The 17,779-nt window shown below is 40.6% G+C and overlaps 1 protein-coding gene across 6 annotated transcripts in view; it reads right to left on the reverse strand.

The window, feature by feature from the left end:
• The window catches only part of KIF9 (kinesin family member 9), a 73,474-nt gene that overhangs the window by 10,883 nt on the left and 44,812 nt on the right, over positions 1-17,779 (reverse strand). For all 6 annotated transcript variants that reach the window (XM_072653462.1, XM_072653449.1, XM_072653481.1 and 3 more), the window contains 6 exons: positions 12,230-12,307; positions 6,871-6,939; positions 6,080-6,184; positions 4,827-4,882; positions 1,927-2,017; positions 1,454-1,587 (listed from right to left, as the gene is read on the reverse strand). In XM_072653462.1, the coding sequence (XP_072509563.1) occupies positions 1,454-1,587; positions 1,927-2,017; positions 4,827-4,882; positions 6,080-6,184; positions 6,871-6,939; positions 12,230-12,307 (533 nt within the window). The remainder of the gene's footprint in view (positions 1-1,453; positions 1,588-1,926; positions 2,018-4,826; positions 4,883-6,079; positions 6,185-6,870; positions 6,940-12,229; positions 12,308-17,779) is intronic.

Below are 17,779 nucleotides of genomic sequence, written 5' to 3' on the forward strand. Positions count from 1 at the left end.
TATAGTGTGAGAATCCTGGACATCTTAGCCCTGACAGAATCCTGCAGTTATTACAGATGCTGTGCCAGGGCAGAAATGATAAGCCTTTGTCACATCTTCTATAGTAAAAAGAAGATTGCTGATATGTTATCATCAACCTTCACCTCAAACATTTTCAAAGGAGCCAATGATAGCTCTGAAGAAATCTTTACTTAAGTTTCTAAAACCTTGTAGTTATTGGGTTGATTTTTTTGGGGTGTGTGTGCAGAATTGTTTCATCTCCCAAGTCCTAAATCCCCATGACAGATGGGTGGCCTTTCCATCCATACCTGGGTCAAAAGACAACAGGTGAGGACTTGGGATCTGCCTTTGGGTAATGGAATAAGACTCTCCACTGCTCTGCTTAGGAATGATTGGCCCTGTCACATCTCCACTTTCTTAACACAAGAAAGCTTTTGTTTTCCAATTTTTCCTTCCTTGTTTCTCTTCTGTTAATATGCCTTATAAAAAAATAACATGGAAATACCGATTTGTGGAATACATTTTGTCAGATGAAAAGAAAAGAACCCATGTTGATTCAAGAGTTAGATGTGGAGGGACTTGTCTTGCATGGTCACTGTGGCCTCTGGCTCAATTCATCTGGAGCCTCCTATCCTCCAGTTTTCTCCCCTGTCTTATCTCCCAGGTGAGAATTATGACAATGTGTCAGTTGAAGTAAAGACAATAGAACACAGAATCATACTCACAAAATTCTGATCTTGTGATTTTCAACTGTGAGACATGATAGGCAAAAATCTGGAGGATAGCAGGCTCCTAGATGAATTGAGCCAGAGGCCACAGTGACCACACAAGACAACTTCCTCTACCCCAACCCTTGAATTGGCCTGGATACTCTGTTTTATTTGTTTGATATTTGTTTTCTATCTGACAAGGTGCTTTCCCCACACTGGGATGTCTATGTTTCTTTTTTCCATCTCTTTTAGAATGGAAGTCTTCTGAGGGTAAGAATGCCACCTTTAATGTATCTAATGAATTGCTTCCTGAGTATATATTGCTCCTTTAGGACCAATGGATGGAAATTGCAGGGAAGCAGATTTCAGCTCATTATAAGAAAGAATTTCCTAACAGTAAGAGCTATCCAGTAATGAAATTAGTTGCCCCATGAAATAGTGAGTTATGTCTTGCTAATATTTTTCAAGTAGAGACTGGATGACGACCTTATAGAGATATTATAGAAGAGATTCATCCATCAGACAGGGGACTGACTGAACTAGATGGCCTCTCTGAGCATATTCTAAAGATTATGTTGAAGGTGAATTAGTTCTTTCAGAGAGCCACAAGGAACCATAGTTAATGGGGAAAACTAGGCTAATTACAATGATTTTTCCTTATGGGAACAAGTCCATCAATACCTTTAACAACAGGAATAGGTCCAACAGGCAAGAATAAGTAGTAGCCTTGTGAGGCAACTCACCCTGTTGCATCTTTGAATGTTTTCTTGATCTTGCCTTTCTTTCCAGGCTTTGCAGAGAAAGGCGCAACCCCAAGCCCAAACCCTTGTCCATCTGTTTCTCCTACTGTGTTGCCTTCCACATCAACCAGTCCAGCCTGAATAAGGACAAGCCCAAAGACAGGAAAAGATTAGAATTCTGTCCCACGATTGATCGGATTCCTCTCTTCCCAAACATTAGGTGTGGTGGTTAATTGAGTTCATGACCACAATCACTTCAATCCTTAGCCCCTTGACCCCTGAGCAGGCCTGCAGGAGAAGTTCATCACTGATGCCTTTCATCACTGACGTTTTCAGATGAATTGCAAAGTGGATCTTCCTCTTACCTATTTTATCCCTAGTTCTACTCCAATGCAAGAAACTTTCTCTGGACAAGGTCTGGTGATGGAGAATCCCAAGCAGGAGTTCCAGTCTAGAAAAGCCCAGCAAAGCCCTACCTTCTGGACAGCAGTAATGGTCGCATAGTCGTTCTTGTTGATCAGGGTATACTTTCTACGCAAGTTGGCCTCCACTTCTTGTTCTTGTTGGCTTTGGAGAAAGAATGACATTAGTCACTGAATGAAAGACCAACTTTTCTCTGGAAGTCAAGTTGAAAGTGTGCATTTATCTAAGCCAGTCGGAATTCTGAATTAAAAACAAACCCGTGAGAAAGCACTCTTTGCTCTCACTGAACATTCGTTACTTTGCAATATTGATGCTGTTTCCATTATGTAATCCAATGGCATATTAATCAATTCAAATAACACTTAATAAAAACTTTAGGTGTCAGGCAATATGATACACCCTCCTGACAAAAATAACAACCCCAAACTGTCCCTGTCCTTATGTTCTACTAGATGTGAAGGGGAGGAATTACAACATGGACACCCACAAGTTTGGCGTAAGAAAAACTAAAGAGATCGCTAGCACTGGAAGTTCCCAGGGAGCCTTGACAAAAGAGGTTCCCCTTAAACTGAGCATTGAAGGAAGAGAAGGATTTATACGAGGCAGAGAAAGATGGTTGTGTGAATGCACGGATGTAGGATGGAAGACAAGTGTATTGGATTTAGGAGACAGTTGGGCTGAACATATAGATCATGAAAGGGAAGTAGAATGACATAAATCTGGAAAGGTAGGAGTCAAATTGTGGAAGGCCTTCAGTGCTAGGCTATGGGATCCATATTTTTTATCTTCTAGGCAATTGGGAGCTACTGAAGGTTTTTGAATGGGAAAGTGGCATGCTGAGACTCATTATCAAAATTCAAGAGAAAGTACAGTGAGACACCTTAGAAAACACAGAGAATCAGTTGACCAGAGAGTAAGTAGCAAATTCAAAGGCTGAGCTTAAATGTGCATTTCTAAGCTTATTACTCTATTTGACCTTATGGTTTAGATCAGAGCAAGAATGTGGGGTTCAAGGATTTACAGAAAATTGATACTCAAAAAGCTAGTGTAAGTATGAGCTTTATTATTATGCAGTGCAACAAGCAGCCAAAAATGAAAGAAACACACACACACACACACACACACATACACACACACACACACACACACACACACACACACACACACACACACCCCAACACAGACAGAAATTTGGCCACACAGAACCAAAGTAACTCATAGTAGGGAGATGTGTATAGTGGTAAGACTTTGGTGGAAGTACATACTCAGAATGAGGTCTGAACTAGAAGTCTTCTACCTTAAAGGCGAGTTGAGCAGAGGCAGACAATGAGCATCAGATGTGGGAGGGGGCATTCTTTATCCAACCCAGATGTGATGGGGAAAGTCCCCAGGGCTGCTGATTGGTGCCAGACTCAGGCAGAATAGTTTTCTACTTGGGGACCAGATGCTGGTTGAAAGGGGTGGCAGTCAGGGTGGGGAGGTTGTCCAATACACAGTGGCTGTTGTCACCAGCAGCCTCCTCCAATCATGGGTCAGGGTTATTTATAGGCTTAGAATAAGTCAGGGCAATGGGAAAAATACAGACTGTCTGTTACTGTTGACATGCTTATGGTCACTAGGACCACTCAGACTAAGTGATTCCATATTGGAGTCCTTTCATTTACAACTATAACATTATTGATAAATTTTTAAAAATCGTGATGATCACACTCAGCGTATGTGTTAGTTTCTAGTTCAGGTCACAGAAGAGCTAGCTTACATGTCCAGTTATCAGAATGGGTATGGAAATGACTTTTTATTTTTAAATGTTAAAGTGAAATCATACTCCAATAGGACCTCACTTATTAGGAGATAATCATCTGGAATAATTATGAAACTATAAAGAAGTGAAGGTCTTTCCGTTGCTGAAATGGTCACCACAAATCCAGGAATGTAACTCCTCAATGTGAGCCTTTTCGCTCCAATTGGACATATTAAGGTTCTGAAAAAGTTTCTCAGTTTCGTGAAGAATGTAACAGATGAACTCTGGACCCTTTTAGCTCTATAAGTTTACGTGTCCATGACATGTGAAGCAGTAAATGCTAAAGGTGATAGTGGTGGCCGAGAGTTAATAGGCATGTACCACAGATAGTATGACAGGTGATAATCTGGAATTGAAGGAGGGGGACAAACAAAGAAGCAGAATGAGAACCCAAAGACCAGCAGGTCAGGGCCATTTAGTACAGGGGCAAGCAGTCCTATAGACCTCATTAGCAAGTGAATATATCAGTGCATTACAGAACCAGACAACAAAACTGGTATTCACAGTAACGATCTGATGATTCTGAGTCTTTAAGAGTTTACTAAATGATGTTCAATGTCCTTGGTTTCTTTAAAAAGACAGAGAAGCATTTAATGAATTTAAAAAAAGTTTTGTTGATACCTTTTCTTCTTCTATCACAGTCATTTCCCAACGTCCCGTCCTTTGCCCCAAAATAAGGCTTTCCTTGCATATGTAACAAATTTTAGAAAGTTTTTTTTGTCAAAAGTGGTTAAATAAAAAAAGTTTTCATTGCCCCAAAGTCATGGTATGAAAAATTATACTCCACCATAATAATATTTGGAATGAATAAAAATGATGTGAAATAAATGACTCATTATATTACCTTCCATAGATGTAAACCTCTGATATCAAGGACAATCTCTTATTCACCTTTGCATTGCCTATGGCAATCAGTACGTCATCTATCTAACAGGAGCTTAATACATGTTCTTTGAATGAATTCAATTGTTCAGTGAGCTTAAAGCATTACTCAAAATATGTCTCCAGGTTAAACATTGTTTTTGGAAAACTGATATACAGAGTATAATTAAATCCCAACCTGCTCTAACAGCTTAGTAACAGAACCCAGAAGAACCAGGCACCGTCACTTCCACTTCAATGCTCTACAGTTGGGGAGAAGGTCATTATTACCTTAACACCACTTTGAATTGATTAAACACCTCCTGGATCTGTCTGAGGTTAATGATCTGAGGAAGAGAAAACAACACAGAGATTAGACTACACTTACTGAGCTATACTGGGGCCAAAGGCTGCATCTTGATGAAAGAAATTGGGTTCTTTTCACTAAATTGTAAGTTATTTGGAGTTATATATCATGGAGATGTAGACCTCAATACAGAGATCGGGGTGCTGGGTTTTTTTTTTTAACTACAAAGAGATTCAAATGGATCTATTTTTTTAAAGTGGATCTGAATTCAGGAATGAAAAAATGTAATTCAACGTGTGCCAATACAAAGTCAAAACAGAACTGACCCTTCGACTCCACATGAAAGCTCAGTGAGACCAGTGCTTTAAGGCTTCAAGTACCATTTATCTTATGAAGCCAAATGCTACCCTAAAAAGGTGTATGTTAAATAAAGCCAATCCATGGACTCCCCTGGTCATTTGCAAAAAGAACATAGCCTTTCTCCAATTTGGCCTGCCTGGGTGTAGAGGAAAAGTTGTGTCTTAAAAATAATAGTTCAAACCCTTACTCATGAGTTAAAAAATGGAAAAAAGTTAAAAACGCCCTTCAGTTAACAAATAATGAATAAAGAACAATGAAACTAATTTTTAAAATTTCATTGTTTAAAAAAGAATGTTAACTTAATGCAATTATTTTTTATATTGCTCCTTTTAATCTAAAAATCAGGTTTAAACTTAACATCATTTTTTAAAGGCCTGATTCTCACCCTTGGTTGAGTCATCTTTGGCAATTTAATGTTTGTATATGACAATATGTGTACTGACCTAGCTTTGGAAGATAACCTTAAACCTGTCAAAGAACCATCGTTCCCCATGCCGGGCCTCATGGGAAAGGAGCTGTCCCTCCCCTGTCTCTCTGCATGCTTTTTCTATAGGTTCCATAGCCTAAAAGGACCTGTGCTTTACCTGGGCTAACCTCCAGTTTCCAGGAAATTCAAGTATATACCAAGGGATTTTGGAGGAGCCTTCCAGGCAGATAAAGACATACTCAGGAGGGGAGCCATACTGACTGGGGAACTTACCACTTCTACCGCAATTAACCCATCCCCTGGAGCAGCTGTGAAGGCAATGGAAGGTACAACAGTGGAGTCTAATTTCTCACGGAATGTAAAGAGAATGCCCCAAATCCATCTATTAGCTAAGCAGCTTGTGAACAAAATGTTCTGGCCTCCAAGCAGCTCTGTGAAAATGCTACTCACATCAATTTCCTCCAGAGATCCATCCAGATACCTGCGAACTTGAGAATTGATCTCAGCTATTTGGACTTCATCCATGGGATCATAGGTGACCATAGCACGGTTGGCCTTAAAAGGGAAAAATGTTTCATTAGAAACGATGGGACTTAAGCCAAATAAATCACTTTACTGTACTTAGGCTGGGACAGGGAAGGAGTTGCTGCCAGTTCAAGAGAACTGATTCTGGAATTCTGGCCTGTATCAAGTATGCATTCTCAACACACTGTGATGTAATGCAAGTATTATCTCCATTTGACAGATGGGGAAACTGATGCTCAAAAGCTAAATGACTCGCCCTCCAGGGACACAGAATTGTCATTGGCAAAACTGATATTTGAACTTAAGTCTTTTATCTCTAAGTCTAGTGAGTTTCTCATTAAATATCCTCTCCTTATTTAGTTACAGAGCCAAAACATGAAACCAGATTTTCTGACTTTATGTCTAGCACTTTTCCTGTGCTATAAATAGGGAAATAGGGTCTTAATTTGATGGCACTTCAAGGAGCCATGAGAACTGCTGGTGTCAGGAGAGGGGACTCAGTGGCAGAAGTCCTTCATTAAGAGGGAGAGCACTCTGGATACTCAGAATGAAGGGTAGACAAGTCAAACCAGATGCCATGAAAAGGACAGAAATGAAAAAAAAGCTTGATGAGTGGAGGATCCCCCTCAGTCCTGCAGTTCTCCATCAGTCCCCATGCAGGCCACAGGAGGGTGGGCAGGCAGATCCAGGAGGAGCAGGGGCAAAGAGTTCTTTACCAGACTGTCATGTATGGCTAGTTCCTGTTTTAACAAAATCAGCTCCTTCTCCAGGTTCTTCACCATCCTCTAGCAGGGAAGCAAGAGGAGAAAAAAAGACAATGAGAAATGCCTTCTGAACACACAGCAAATGCTCAAAAATCACTTATTAACTGAATTTGTCTAAACAATCTAAAAACGGAATTTATCTAAATGATCACTTTCTTTTCTTTTTCCTCTGATAATCAAGACTTTCTCAATTTTCTTGGTTATTAGTGTCTAGATTCTATGAACAATTTATACATTTTTAACGCTAGTATGTTGTTATTCAGTCATTTCAGTGGTGTCCATCTCTTTGTGACCCCTTCTGGGGTTTTCTTGGCAAAGATACTGAAGCGGTTTGCCATTTCCTTTTTCAACCAATTTTACAGATGAGGAACTGAGCCAAACAAGGTTAAGTGACTTGCCCAAGGTCACACAGTTAGTAAGTGTCTGAGGCCAGAGTTGAACTCAGGAAGATGAGTCTTTCTGACTTCAGGTCCTTATCTATCCACTGTGCCACCTAGTTGTTCCCTAATGCTAATATAAAAACTTAAACACCATATAGTCATAATCCTTTTTAAAATCATCATTCCAGTGACTTTCCAGCCTTAAGTTTGGAAACAATTATCCCTAAAAAGAGAGGATATAAAGTACCAGTGAATTGAATGTGGATCAAGCATTAGGTTAGAAAAATTCTACTAACTCTGTATTTAATAAAACCCCATGCACTACACAGGTTTATTCCTTTCCAACTTTTTCTAGCACATTAACAAAATTATTGGAAAAAATGTACCCCCATTACCAAAGATAACAATGTCTCAGGGGGTACACAATTCCAAAAGGGAGATTCCACAGCAGCAAGCAGCTTGATTTAGGAAACAATTCTACTGAACAGTAAGATAGATAATGATGATGTAAAAGTTTTAAAATTCGTGGTCACCATTCCAAATCTGATTTAGGTTACGCTTCACTTAACATTAAAAAAAACAACCCTGCCTTTGGAATGTTGCCTCTGTACCAAATGGTCAATGCTTCTGTTAATAGTCCATTAAGTTATGGTTGCGTGGAAAAATAAACAACCAAGGCATGATTTCACCTCTTTAAAAAGGCATTTATATTTATCTAAATATGTTTTAAACATGAGATCCTTCTTAAAAAATATGTTTCTAGTGCTACTCAATGATTTGCAATTACAAAACAGCTGTTAAAATATGCTCCTGGGGAAGAATCAACCTTCCTCTCCAGCATCTTGGCTGCAAGGGAAGATGGGTTTGATTGTACCCTTAATCACTCAATTAGCATTTATTAAGCACCTCTTCAGACACTGCAGGGATCAATATTTGCATGAGCCGGTCAAAAAGTCTTAAACCTCTACCTAATGGCTCCCCCTTAGTACTTCCTTTTATGGGCTCTGCCTGTCCTGCTAGGAACCTCTTACAGACCCAGTTTACCCTACAGTAATCCTCACCTCCTTCTAGCTCTCACAGAAATGAGACATACTATACTAGCTGACCTTGAGTTACTTTCAGCTTTCAAGAAGAAAACCTTTACTTGAATCCATCTAGGTTTCCCCGATCTGGTAATAAATATTTAACAACTAGCTCTCTGAAAACACAGGACACGCTTTTAAGTTGAATCTGCATTATGAACATTTACTCTGTCACTTTTTAAAGTAGAGAAATTAAAAACAAAAACCAACCAATCCAAACCTGATTTATAGCTTGCCAATTTCTAAAGCGTAAATGCTCACACTGAAAATTTAAGAATACTTCTTCTGCCAGTGGTAGCAGGCACACCCCTGGCTCCTAGACACTAGAATTTTAGAAACTGGCAGAGGCAATGGGAAAATTCAATTCTCTCTCTCCCTCCATCTGCCCCAAGTCCTTCCTTAATGGTCCAGATGAAAGGGCCTTTCTTCATGGAATATTCCTTGACTTCACCAGCAGAAGCGATCTTTCCCTTGTCTGGTCTAGCTGCGCTCTGTTTGCACTTATCTTGGAGACCTAGGATGTACTACTTTGCAATGTAGGTATTTGTGCACAGTCTAGACTGTAAGTTCTGTTAGTCAACAAATATTTATGATGCACATTCTATGTGCCAGGAAGTGTGCTAAGTGTTGGGGATACAAAGAAAAGCAGAAGATAATCCCTGCCCTCAGGGAGCTCACAATCAAAGGAGAGAGACCACATGTAAACAACCATTTACAAACAAGCTTTACATAGGATAAATTGGAAAAAATCAACAGAGGGAAAGTACTAGAAGTAAGAAGGGTCTAGAAAGATTTCCTGTAGAAGGTGGGATTTTGGCTGGGATCTGAAAGAATCCAGGGAAGCCAGGAGGCAGAGACGAAGAGGGAGAGCATTCCCGGCATGGGTAAAAGCCAGTGAAAATGCTGAGTCAGGAGATGGAGTGTCTTGTGCAAGGACCAGTAAAGAAGCTAGAAGTACTGGATTGAAGGGATGTAAGGTGAAGGAAAACTAGAAAGATGGTGGGCAAAGCAGGTATTGAAGGGCTTTGAAAGTCAAACATGGGATTTTGTATTTGATTCTGGAAATGATGGGGAATCACCAGAATTTATTGTGTAGGGGAGGGATGCTATGGTCAAACCTGTGCTTTAGGAGGATCCTTTTGATGAGCTGAGTGGGGTTGAGAAGGAACTTGAGCCAGGGAGACCAGCCATAAGGCTACTGAAATAGTCCATGCCTGAGAGGACAAGGGCCTGCAGCAAGATGGTGCCAGTGTCAGACGAGGGCAAGAAGGGTGCATGTTTGTGAGATGTCACCAAAGTAAAATCAACAGGACTTGACCACAGATTGGATATAAAGGGGGAGACAGTTGAGGATGACTCCCAGGTTGTGAGCATGGGAGAGTGGGAGGATGGTGTTGGCCTCAATAGTAATAGGCAAGTTTGGAAGGGAGGAGGGGTTTTTTTGGGGGGGGGAGGAATTGATTGAATATTAAGACAGGGAGCATGTCTTCTTTATCTTTGTATTCCCCAGAGTAAGTACCACAAAGTCCCATATACCCAAGTGCTCAGGAAAGAGTTGAATGTATAAGAAGCCTAATGGTTCATGCATATCAGTTCTTAAAGTTGTAAGATTTTGGCTTCTGGTCTTCAAGGTCTCATTTAAATCCCAGCTCCCCACAGAAGCCCTTTCTGAGCATTTCAGTCCTTAGCTTTCCCTTCTCTAAACTACCATAATGCTAACTATACCACACATCATTCAACACATCATTCAATGTCTAGTATTGTTACCTTTTTATATGTCTTATCTCAACTAGAGGGTAAGCTCCCTGAAGGCAGAAACTATGTCTTCTTACACCTGATAGCACCTAGCAGAGAATCTTTAACAAGGAAATGCTCAGGTACATAATATAGGACTTGTCAAAGACTCTTCCAGTTAAAATCTTCTATAATGCTTTGATTTGTAAAAGTCTGATTTTATTCTATTTTTGCTATGGCGGAAACAATAATAATGGTTCACATTTCTACAGCAATGATTTATAAAATGCTTCCTTCGCAACCATCCGGTGAGGTGAATAATGCAAATCTTATTACCCCCATTTTACAGACCAGGAAACCAGATGTCAGAGAGGTGAAATGCTAACTAAGCAGTAATTCTCAGTCAGGATTTGATCCAGGTCTCCTAGCTCTAAGTCAGGTGCTCCTTCCCCTACTGTGGGGGAAGGGACCGGCCTTCACGCTCCCTAGCACTCCATTAGCCTCCCATCCTACGTTCTGGGTGTGAGAGTTTGTTTGCAATTTGCCTTAGGGAGGAAGCTGTGTCTTCTTGGCAACAAAACTTTTTTTTTTTTAATTTTAAAAATTGGAGGCATTTTCTTGAGAGAAAATGTGTTGGGAGCAGCAAAAAAATCACATAATTGACATAGCATTCTATGGTTACTTCTCTGTATCTTTCATCAATTTAAGGAAATGAGTCAAGATTGTATTTCAAATCCAGCATTTTATTTTGGGGATCATTTCCTATTTTTCCTTATAAGTCAGTATAATCTATTTTTCAGATTTGAACTCATTGAATTTGGGAGTGCAAAATTTGGGGCTTTTTTGTTGTTATTTAAAGAGTATTATAACGGGAGGCTGAGTGACTGACAATCCAGAATTATTGAAATGCAGGTAGAATAATGAAATGAATTGCAGTTACCTATTTCCTTATCCTTTTCCTGCGGCTTCTATGCCTGTGGTCACATAATTACCACTTCCTCTCCTCCAGGTGGAGACTTTTCTCTCCAATTATCTGAATTTTGCCCAGTTGAAGCAACTCTTTTGGGAAACCTTCCTCAACTACCCCAGGCCCCAGAGACCTCTCCCTCTATTGCGCTCCTAATAGCACTTGGTTCCCTCATTTAGCTTTGAATAGACATTGCCCCATATTATTAGTTTTTATTCAATGTACATGTTTCTTGTCTTTCCAAACTGACTGACCTAAGTGTCCTTAAGCACTTTGTATCTCCAGTATTTATGACAATAGGTTGGGTACAGTAAGTTTAATTTGTTGTTTCATTAAAAGAAGAGAAGAGAAAGTGTGGTTGCTGAGGATTTGGTTGTTTTTGGCCAGAATGATCACAAAGACTTTTTTAGCCTAGAGCTCTCCTACTATGTGCTGAACTTTATTTTCTGATGTATACAGTACACATCTTTGATTTATGGGAAAGATAGAAATTTACAATTTCTTGCATGTCATCCTTCGGAAATATTCTATCGGTACGGTATGCACCTGGTCACCATATATCTCAGAATGTTCTAGATTCTGGTAAGTAGGGTAAGCAACCAAACTGAGGCTACAGTAAAATACACCTTGAATCATAAAATGATAATTTTAGAGAACATAGAACATGGAATGTCAAGGTTGAAAGGGAAGTTGGAACACTGGACATTCTATGGAATGTGAGGACAGAAAGGGGCCTTGGAGCATAGAATGTTAGCCTAGAAATAGGTTTTGGAGGTCTCCTAGCCCAACTCCTTTGTTTTATAGAAGTGAAAATGTCTTTGGGAAGTGAAATGAGTTGCTCAGAAGCCCTTAATCAGTGGCACAATCAGGATTAGAACTCAGTTCTACTGAGTCCCCAGACAATCTTATTTCCATTACACTTGGAAGGCATCTCAGGGGTCATCTGGTGTACAGCCGTCTGGATTTTACATATGAGGAAGAAGCCATCAGAAGAGATGAAGGGACTGCTCTAATCTCTTAGGGCTAGGGAGGGGCAGAACTGGCCCAAGGTTTAGTTTTCCTGATTCGCAGCTCTAGGCCAGCCTGCCTCTGGAAAAATTATTTCCCCCTTTCACCTTTGCTGTCCCCAAAGTAATGTAAATAAATACCTCTGCATCATATTTTTCATTGATGGCAGGCTCAGTCGTGATCAGTTTCATTCTGCTGGCGAAACGAAGTGAAGAAAGCTGAAAAACAAATGGTCACGATCGTGAGGTAGCTTTTCCTTTCGTAAATGGTCCTTAGGTCTCTGGGGGAACAGGGAGAACCTTGTTCAGCCTGATTGTCTGCCATCCTGGGAGGTCCTCCAAGTGGAGGCTGGCTCCCATCTGCATGGCAGAGTTCTGGAAGGCTTAGTCTCAGGGGTGGGGAACCTGTAGTCTCCAGGCCACACTTGAGGACCTAGAGGGCCACATGTGGCCTCGAGGCTGCAGGTTCTCCACCTCTGGTAGACTCTGCCTACCTAAGTGGGCTATCACAGGCTTTTTTGCTGTGGAACTGTCTTATAAACAAAGGTTTGCCTACTTTCCCAAGAAAATGATAAAAAGAAAAGAATACTGATTTTTAACTTTGCTTGCCGTCTCTCTTTTGTAAGGGGGGTGGGAGGGGTGTGTGTTAATGAATAGAAAGAGGAGGAGAGAATGGAGGTGGCACTGGGGCTGGAGGTATTCCTTTGCTTTCTTCTAAACCTGTGGTATTTAGTTACAAAGAATGACATAACAGTTCTCATACACACTTTTAAAAACTGGTCTGCTTATATCTGGCTGATCATCTTTGAGCAGACACTTTGCAAAGCAAGTAATTAGTGTCTGATAAAGGAAGGAAGGCTAATACCCAAGTGGGGTAGCTTTCCAGAAGCACTAGATCTCTAAGGCTTAAGCTGGGAGCCGCTGGACCCACATGGTGACGTTGCTCATTCCCTCCCTGAATAACTTCTGGGAAAACATTTCTTTCTGGCAGAAGGCTTTCAATAGTTAGCTAAGTAATAGCTGGAGATCACAAGCCAGTAGGTTCAACAGCATTTATAGGGAAAAGCATCTATCTTTCATGGATACTCACTGTTGTGTCTCAAACTTGCTAAATCATCTTGACACTTAGGGCAATATTAATCAATTTGACGCTTAGCAACCCAGCCAATGTTTAGAAAAGGGATGGATCAGTGTATTCTGGCTATAAATCTGCCTTCAATGGAATTCCTAGAAGGGAAAATGGTAAAGTCTTCTCTTTTAAATGAAAGAGGGGAGGCTAACCCTGTAGAGTTGCGGTCATCTTTGGATCATATAATGTTGATTTGGATAGTTGTAAAAAGAGTTGGAAAGGATCTTAGAGGTCATCTAAAATAACCATTTGTTAAAGGAGTCCAAGGTTACAAATGGGGAAAATGGAACCCAAAAGGAAAGTTATTTGCCCAAGGTTTTGTGGCTAACTAGAGGCAGAGTTGTGGAGAGTCAAAGTCTCCTGGATTCCTGCCCAGTCTTCTTTTCAACCTACTCAGAAAATCTCTTCTCTTTCAAGGACTCAACAATGATACTGAGTAGTCTGTCATGTCTCTAAAAAAATGAGGAGAGGTTAGCACTGAAACTTGTGAGTTAGAAATTGGCAAGAAGCTGGCTTGAGGTCTCACAGGAACTCAGGATCAAATTTACAATCAGAACTGAGAACTCAAAATTAGTCCACTGAGAAAGGAAGAAAGTAGAACTTTTGTTTAATTCTCTATAGAATAAGGTATAGTATCTTTTTTATTTTATAGAAACATACCTGTGATTAAAATAGTCAAGTCTTTGGCATAAGTATGAAAATATTTTAAAATATGAGAGAGAAGTTCTTTATTCATCCCATATATTTTTGTCCTCCCTCTCTCTCCTTTCATCTCCCTGCCCTCCTACTCTTTGGGATTAAATATAATTATTTCTCCAGAAAATGAGGCCTGGACACTGCATTGGCAAGCCCCGTGGATGCGTAGCCCAGCAACACCTTAGGGGGCAGCAGGACAAACATCTGGCTCTGATGGATACATCTATGTCCTAGTCCTGTGATACCTGGGAAGGGCTCTCAGGCCTTGAAAGGGAAGCTGGAAGGTGGACTAAGACAAAGGACTGAGGATGAGGGTGGGAATGATTTGCTTAAGTGCTATTTAATTTAAATCAAATGTGCCTTTGTTTATATTTTTGGATGGTATACTCTTACTTTTTGAAATGGGCTTGTGTTTTAACAGTCGTCTGGCTTTCCCTGCAGACAGAGAGGCCAGAAAAATCTCTGAAATGTCCAATCTTGTAAGGACTATCAGCATTTACCATCTAAACTAAAATCACAGATACAAGTCCTCTCATCTGAGGTTTCATATAATATGACAGTCTTTGGTTTTAATCACTTTACCAGGTTCTCTCCTTCATAAAGCTGAAGTCCCACCTTGGGAGGGGGTACTCGATCATTAGAAAGATTGTAGGGCTTCCGTCATAGGACATTAGATCACAATCCATAGCACTGAGGGCTAGATGGGCCTTAGGTGCCTAGAAGGGCCTTAGGTGCCTGGAAGGAACCACTTACTTATGGTGACTGCAGTCAGGCCCCTGAATGCTCTACAGTTTTAATGCCCCATATGATCTACGGGCTTATACACTTATACAAAATGCCTTCAAAATGCAACATCCTGGGAGAAGAAGCTGTTAAGCCTGCCTTCCCAGATAAGTGAAGTTCACTCCTTTCAAGTACCAACACTATTTTAAACATGGAATTAGAAATCTTTCTAAGTGCATCCTAGACTGATTGTCTCTTAAATCAAGGAGACTGAACAAAGTCTACCTGGGTCATTCATTAGACACATCCAGCATCTTACTGTACTGCTGTGATACAATGATGCCCACAGGGCCTCTTTAGGCACATAGGACTAATTGCTCGATCTTTACTGCAGTTTCAGATTGCTGGGCTTTCTGCTTCATTATCAGGTAGACAGCTGTCTCTTCTTGTTACTATCACTCGAGACTACCTTTAACAAGTTTGCAGTTTTCTGATCTGCTGATTCTAACTTTCTGGAAGGTGAGAAACTGGATCACCAACCTGGTCAGAAATGTACATTAAAGCAAAATCAATCAGGTTCTGTACTCTGAGGGGGCCCCAGCACTGGATTGTAGGGCACAGACTTTGTCTCAGCTCTTTCAGCAGCTCACAGAGCTCCTTTCAATACCTTTGCTTTCACCGATGCTAGAAGTATGACCCCCTATAAGTGGGTTTCTATACGCCTTTACGTTTCCCAGAACACTTGGCAGAGCACTAGTCATAAGGCATTTCCAAGGGCACACTGGTTACATAAATAGGAGCCTGAACAGTAGAATGTACATCTGTTCTTCTATAAGTAGCAGGAAAAAAACAACAGCCTGGCTCATCACACCCTGTATCATTTATTCTTTTGGATTGGAAGTTGCAAGAGTATCATCTTCTCAAAAGATATGCATATTACATTCCCCCAGAACATCAGTAAACAAAAGCGACCTGCCTTGCTGAGCAGTTTGCACTTTCCAGGTTAGTTACATGTCTTATGTCTTATGCATCTATTCTCTTTCCTGGTGTTGGCAAAGATTGGGATTTCTAGTATAGTTGGTACAGCAGTAGGGAAATCTCCCTAGAACAACGGTTCTTAGCCTGGGGTCTGTCAATTTGCTTGAAAAGAAATTTTTTTATAACTGTGTTTCAATCATATAATTGATTTTCTTTAGGATCCTGTGTGTTTTAAGCTTTTAAAAACACTCTGAAATGTCCACAGACCTCACCAGATTGCCAAAGGAGTCTGAGACACGAAGAAGGCTAACACCTAACTTCATCCCACAGGTTTGCATGGACCTCAGTTTGCTTTAGACTCCCCTTTGCAGACAGGAGCTCAGAGAAGCCCTGAAGCACTGAGCCAAGTGATAACTATGCTCTTTTCAAATGGAAAATCCCCCATATGGAAACTGATCAGACTGAGCCAAATCCACCAGGCCTTTCCAGAGCTTCAGATTGCTCCAAGAATAGGGAAGACATCTGTGGGAGAAGTGACCAATGACAAAGGGATGTCACCCTCTATTGATCTGGACAACCTCACACAGATAAAGATGGAGGCAAGCTAGGTGGCTCAGTAGGGAAGCTAGTGGTACAGTAGAGAGAGCACTGAGTCTGGAGTCAGGAAGACCTGAATTCAAATTCAGCTTCAGGCACTTATTAGGTGTGTGACCCTGAGCAAGTCCTTCAACCTGTTTGCTTCAATTTCCTTATCTGTAAGATGAGCTGGAGAAGAAATATCACTGCCAAGAAAATCCCATATGGGGTCACAAAGAATAGGACACGACTGAACCACATACAAATAATGAACAACATTATTTGGGAAGGGTAAGTCTGAGAATGTTTGTTACTAGGTTCTGTGAGGTAAGAAAGCCCTGAGAGACCATCAAGGTCATCCAACACAAGCTCTCTCTCTCTCTCTCTCTCTCTCTCTCTCTCTCTCTCTCTCTCTCTAGCTTCTATGATACTGATGCTTCCTTTTATCTGATCTTCACGACAACTCTTACTGTTCCTGACACCTGAATACAGGCGTTCATTAAGGTTTAATCCTCAGTCCTCTTCTCTATCCTTTCTCCTTTGGTGATCTCATCCACTCTTGATTGTCATCTCTATAGCTATGCCTTCTAAATCTCTACCCTCCAAACTTTGATGCCTCCTCTGACCTACAGACTATCACCTGCAATTTTCTGTTAGATATCTATACTTGAATTTCCAACTGGCATAGAATATGTCTACTCCAAACTAACTTCATCATCTTCTTCCCCAAACCAGGTCTTGCTCCTTACTTGTTTATTTCTATATATTATAGATAGGGACTGGAACTGATATTTCATTGGTATAAGGAATTCCAATATAAAGGTTATCAGTATAGGGAAACTCCCTCTATTAATGTAGGTCACTCTTTCTCTGCAACATATAGTCTTAATAAGTTGCCTGGAGCATTAAGAGGTTAAATGACTTGACCAAGGTCACACAGCCAGTATGTGTCAGAGATGAGATTTCAATTTTTTTCTACATCACATTGCTTCCTGTCAAGACCATTATTGATGTCACCAGGAATTGGGTTCCCAGTCATTTTTGATTTTTCCCCTCCTTTCATATCTAATGTCACCAGTTTTAATAATGTCTCTTTATATTATCTTTTTCTTTTTGAGGAAATCAGAATTAAGTGACTTGCCCAGGGTCACACAGTTAGTAAGTGTCTGAGGCTAGATTTGAACTCAGATCCTCCTGACTCCAAGGTTGGTGCTCTATCCCCTGCATTACCTAGCTGCTCCAATAATGTCTCTTGAATCCTCTCCTTTTCATGTCCCACTGCCAGCACTCTGTTTCTGAAACAACCAATCTCATAACTGGTCTGCCCATTCTCCTTCTCTTCTCCCTCTTATCTTCATACAGGCTGCTGTGACATCAGTCTTCCTGAAGGACAACTCTGATCATATCATTCCCCTGCTCCAAACCCCTGAATGACTTCCCGTTGACTGATGAATAAAGCCTTAACTACTGCAATTCAAGGCTCTCCATAATCTCCTTTTTAAAACTTATCTCCTCCTATTCTTGTCTATGTACCTTATACTACTATTCCTCAAACAAAGTTACTGTTTTCCTACCTACAGTGCTACTCA

Source organism: Notamacropus eugenii, chromosome 1, assembly GCF_028372415.1.
Source record: "Notamacropus eugenii isolate mMacEug1 chromosome 1, mMacEug1.pri_v2, whole genome shotgun sequence".
Classification (NCBI taxonomy): Eukaryota; Metazoa; Chordata; class Mammalia; order Diprotodontia; family Macropodidae; genus Notamacropus; species Notamacropus eugenii.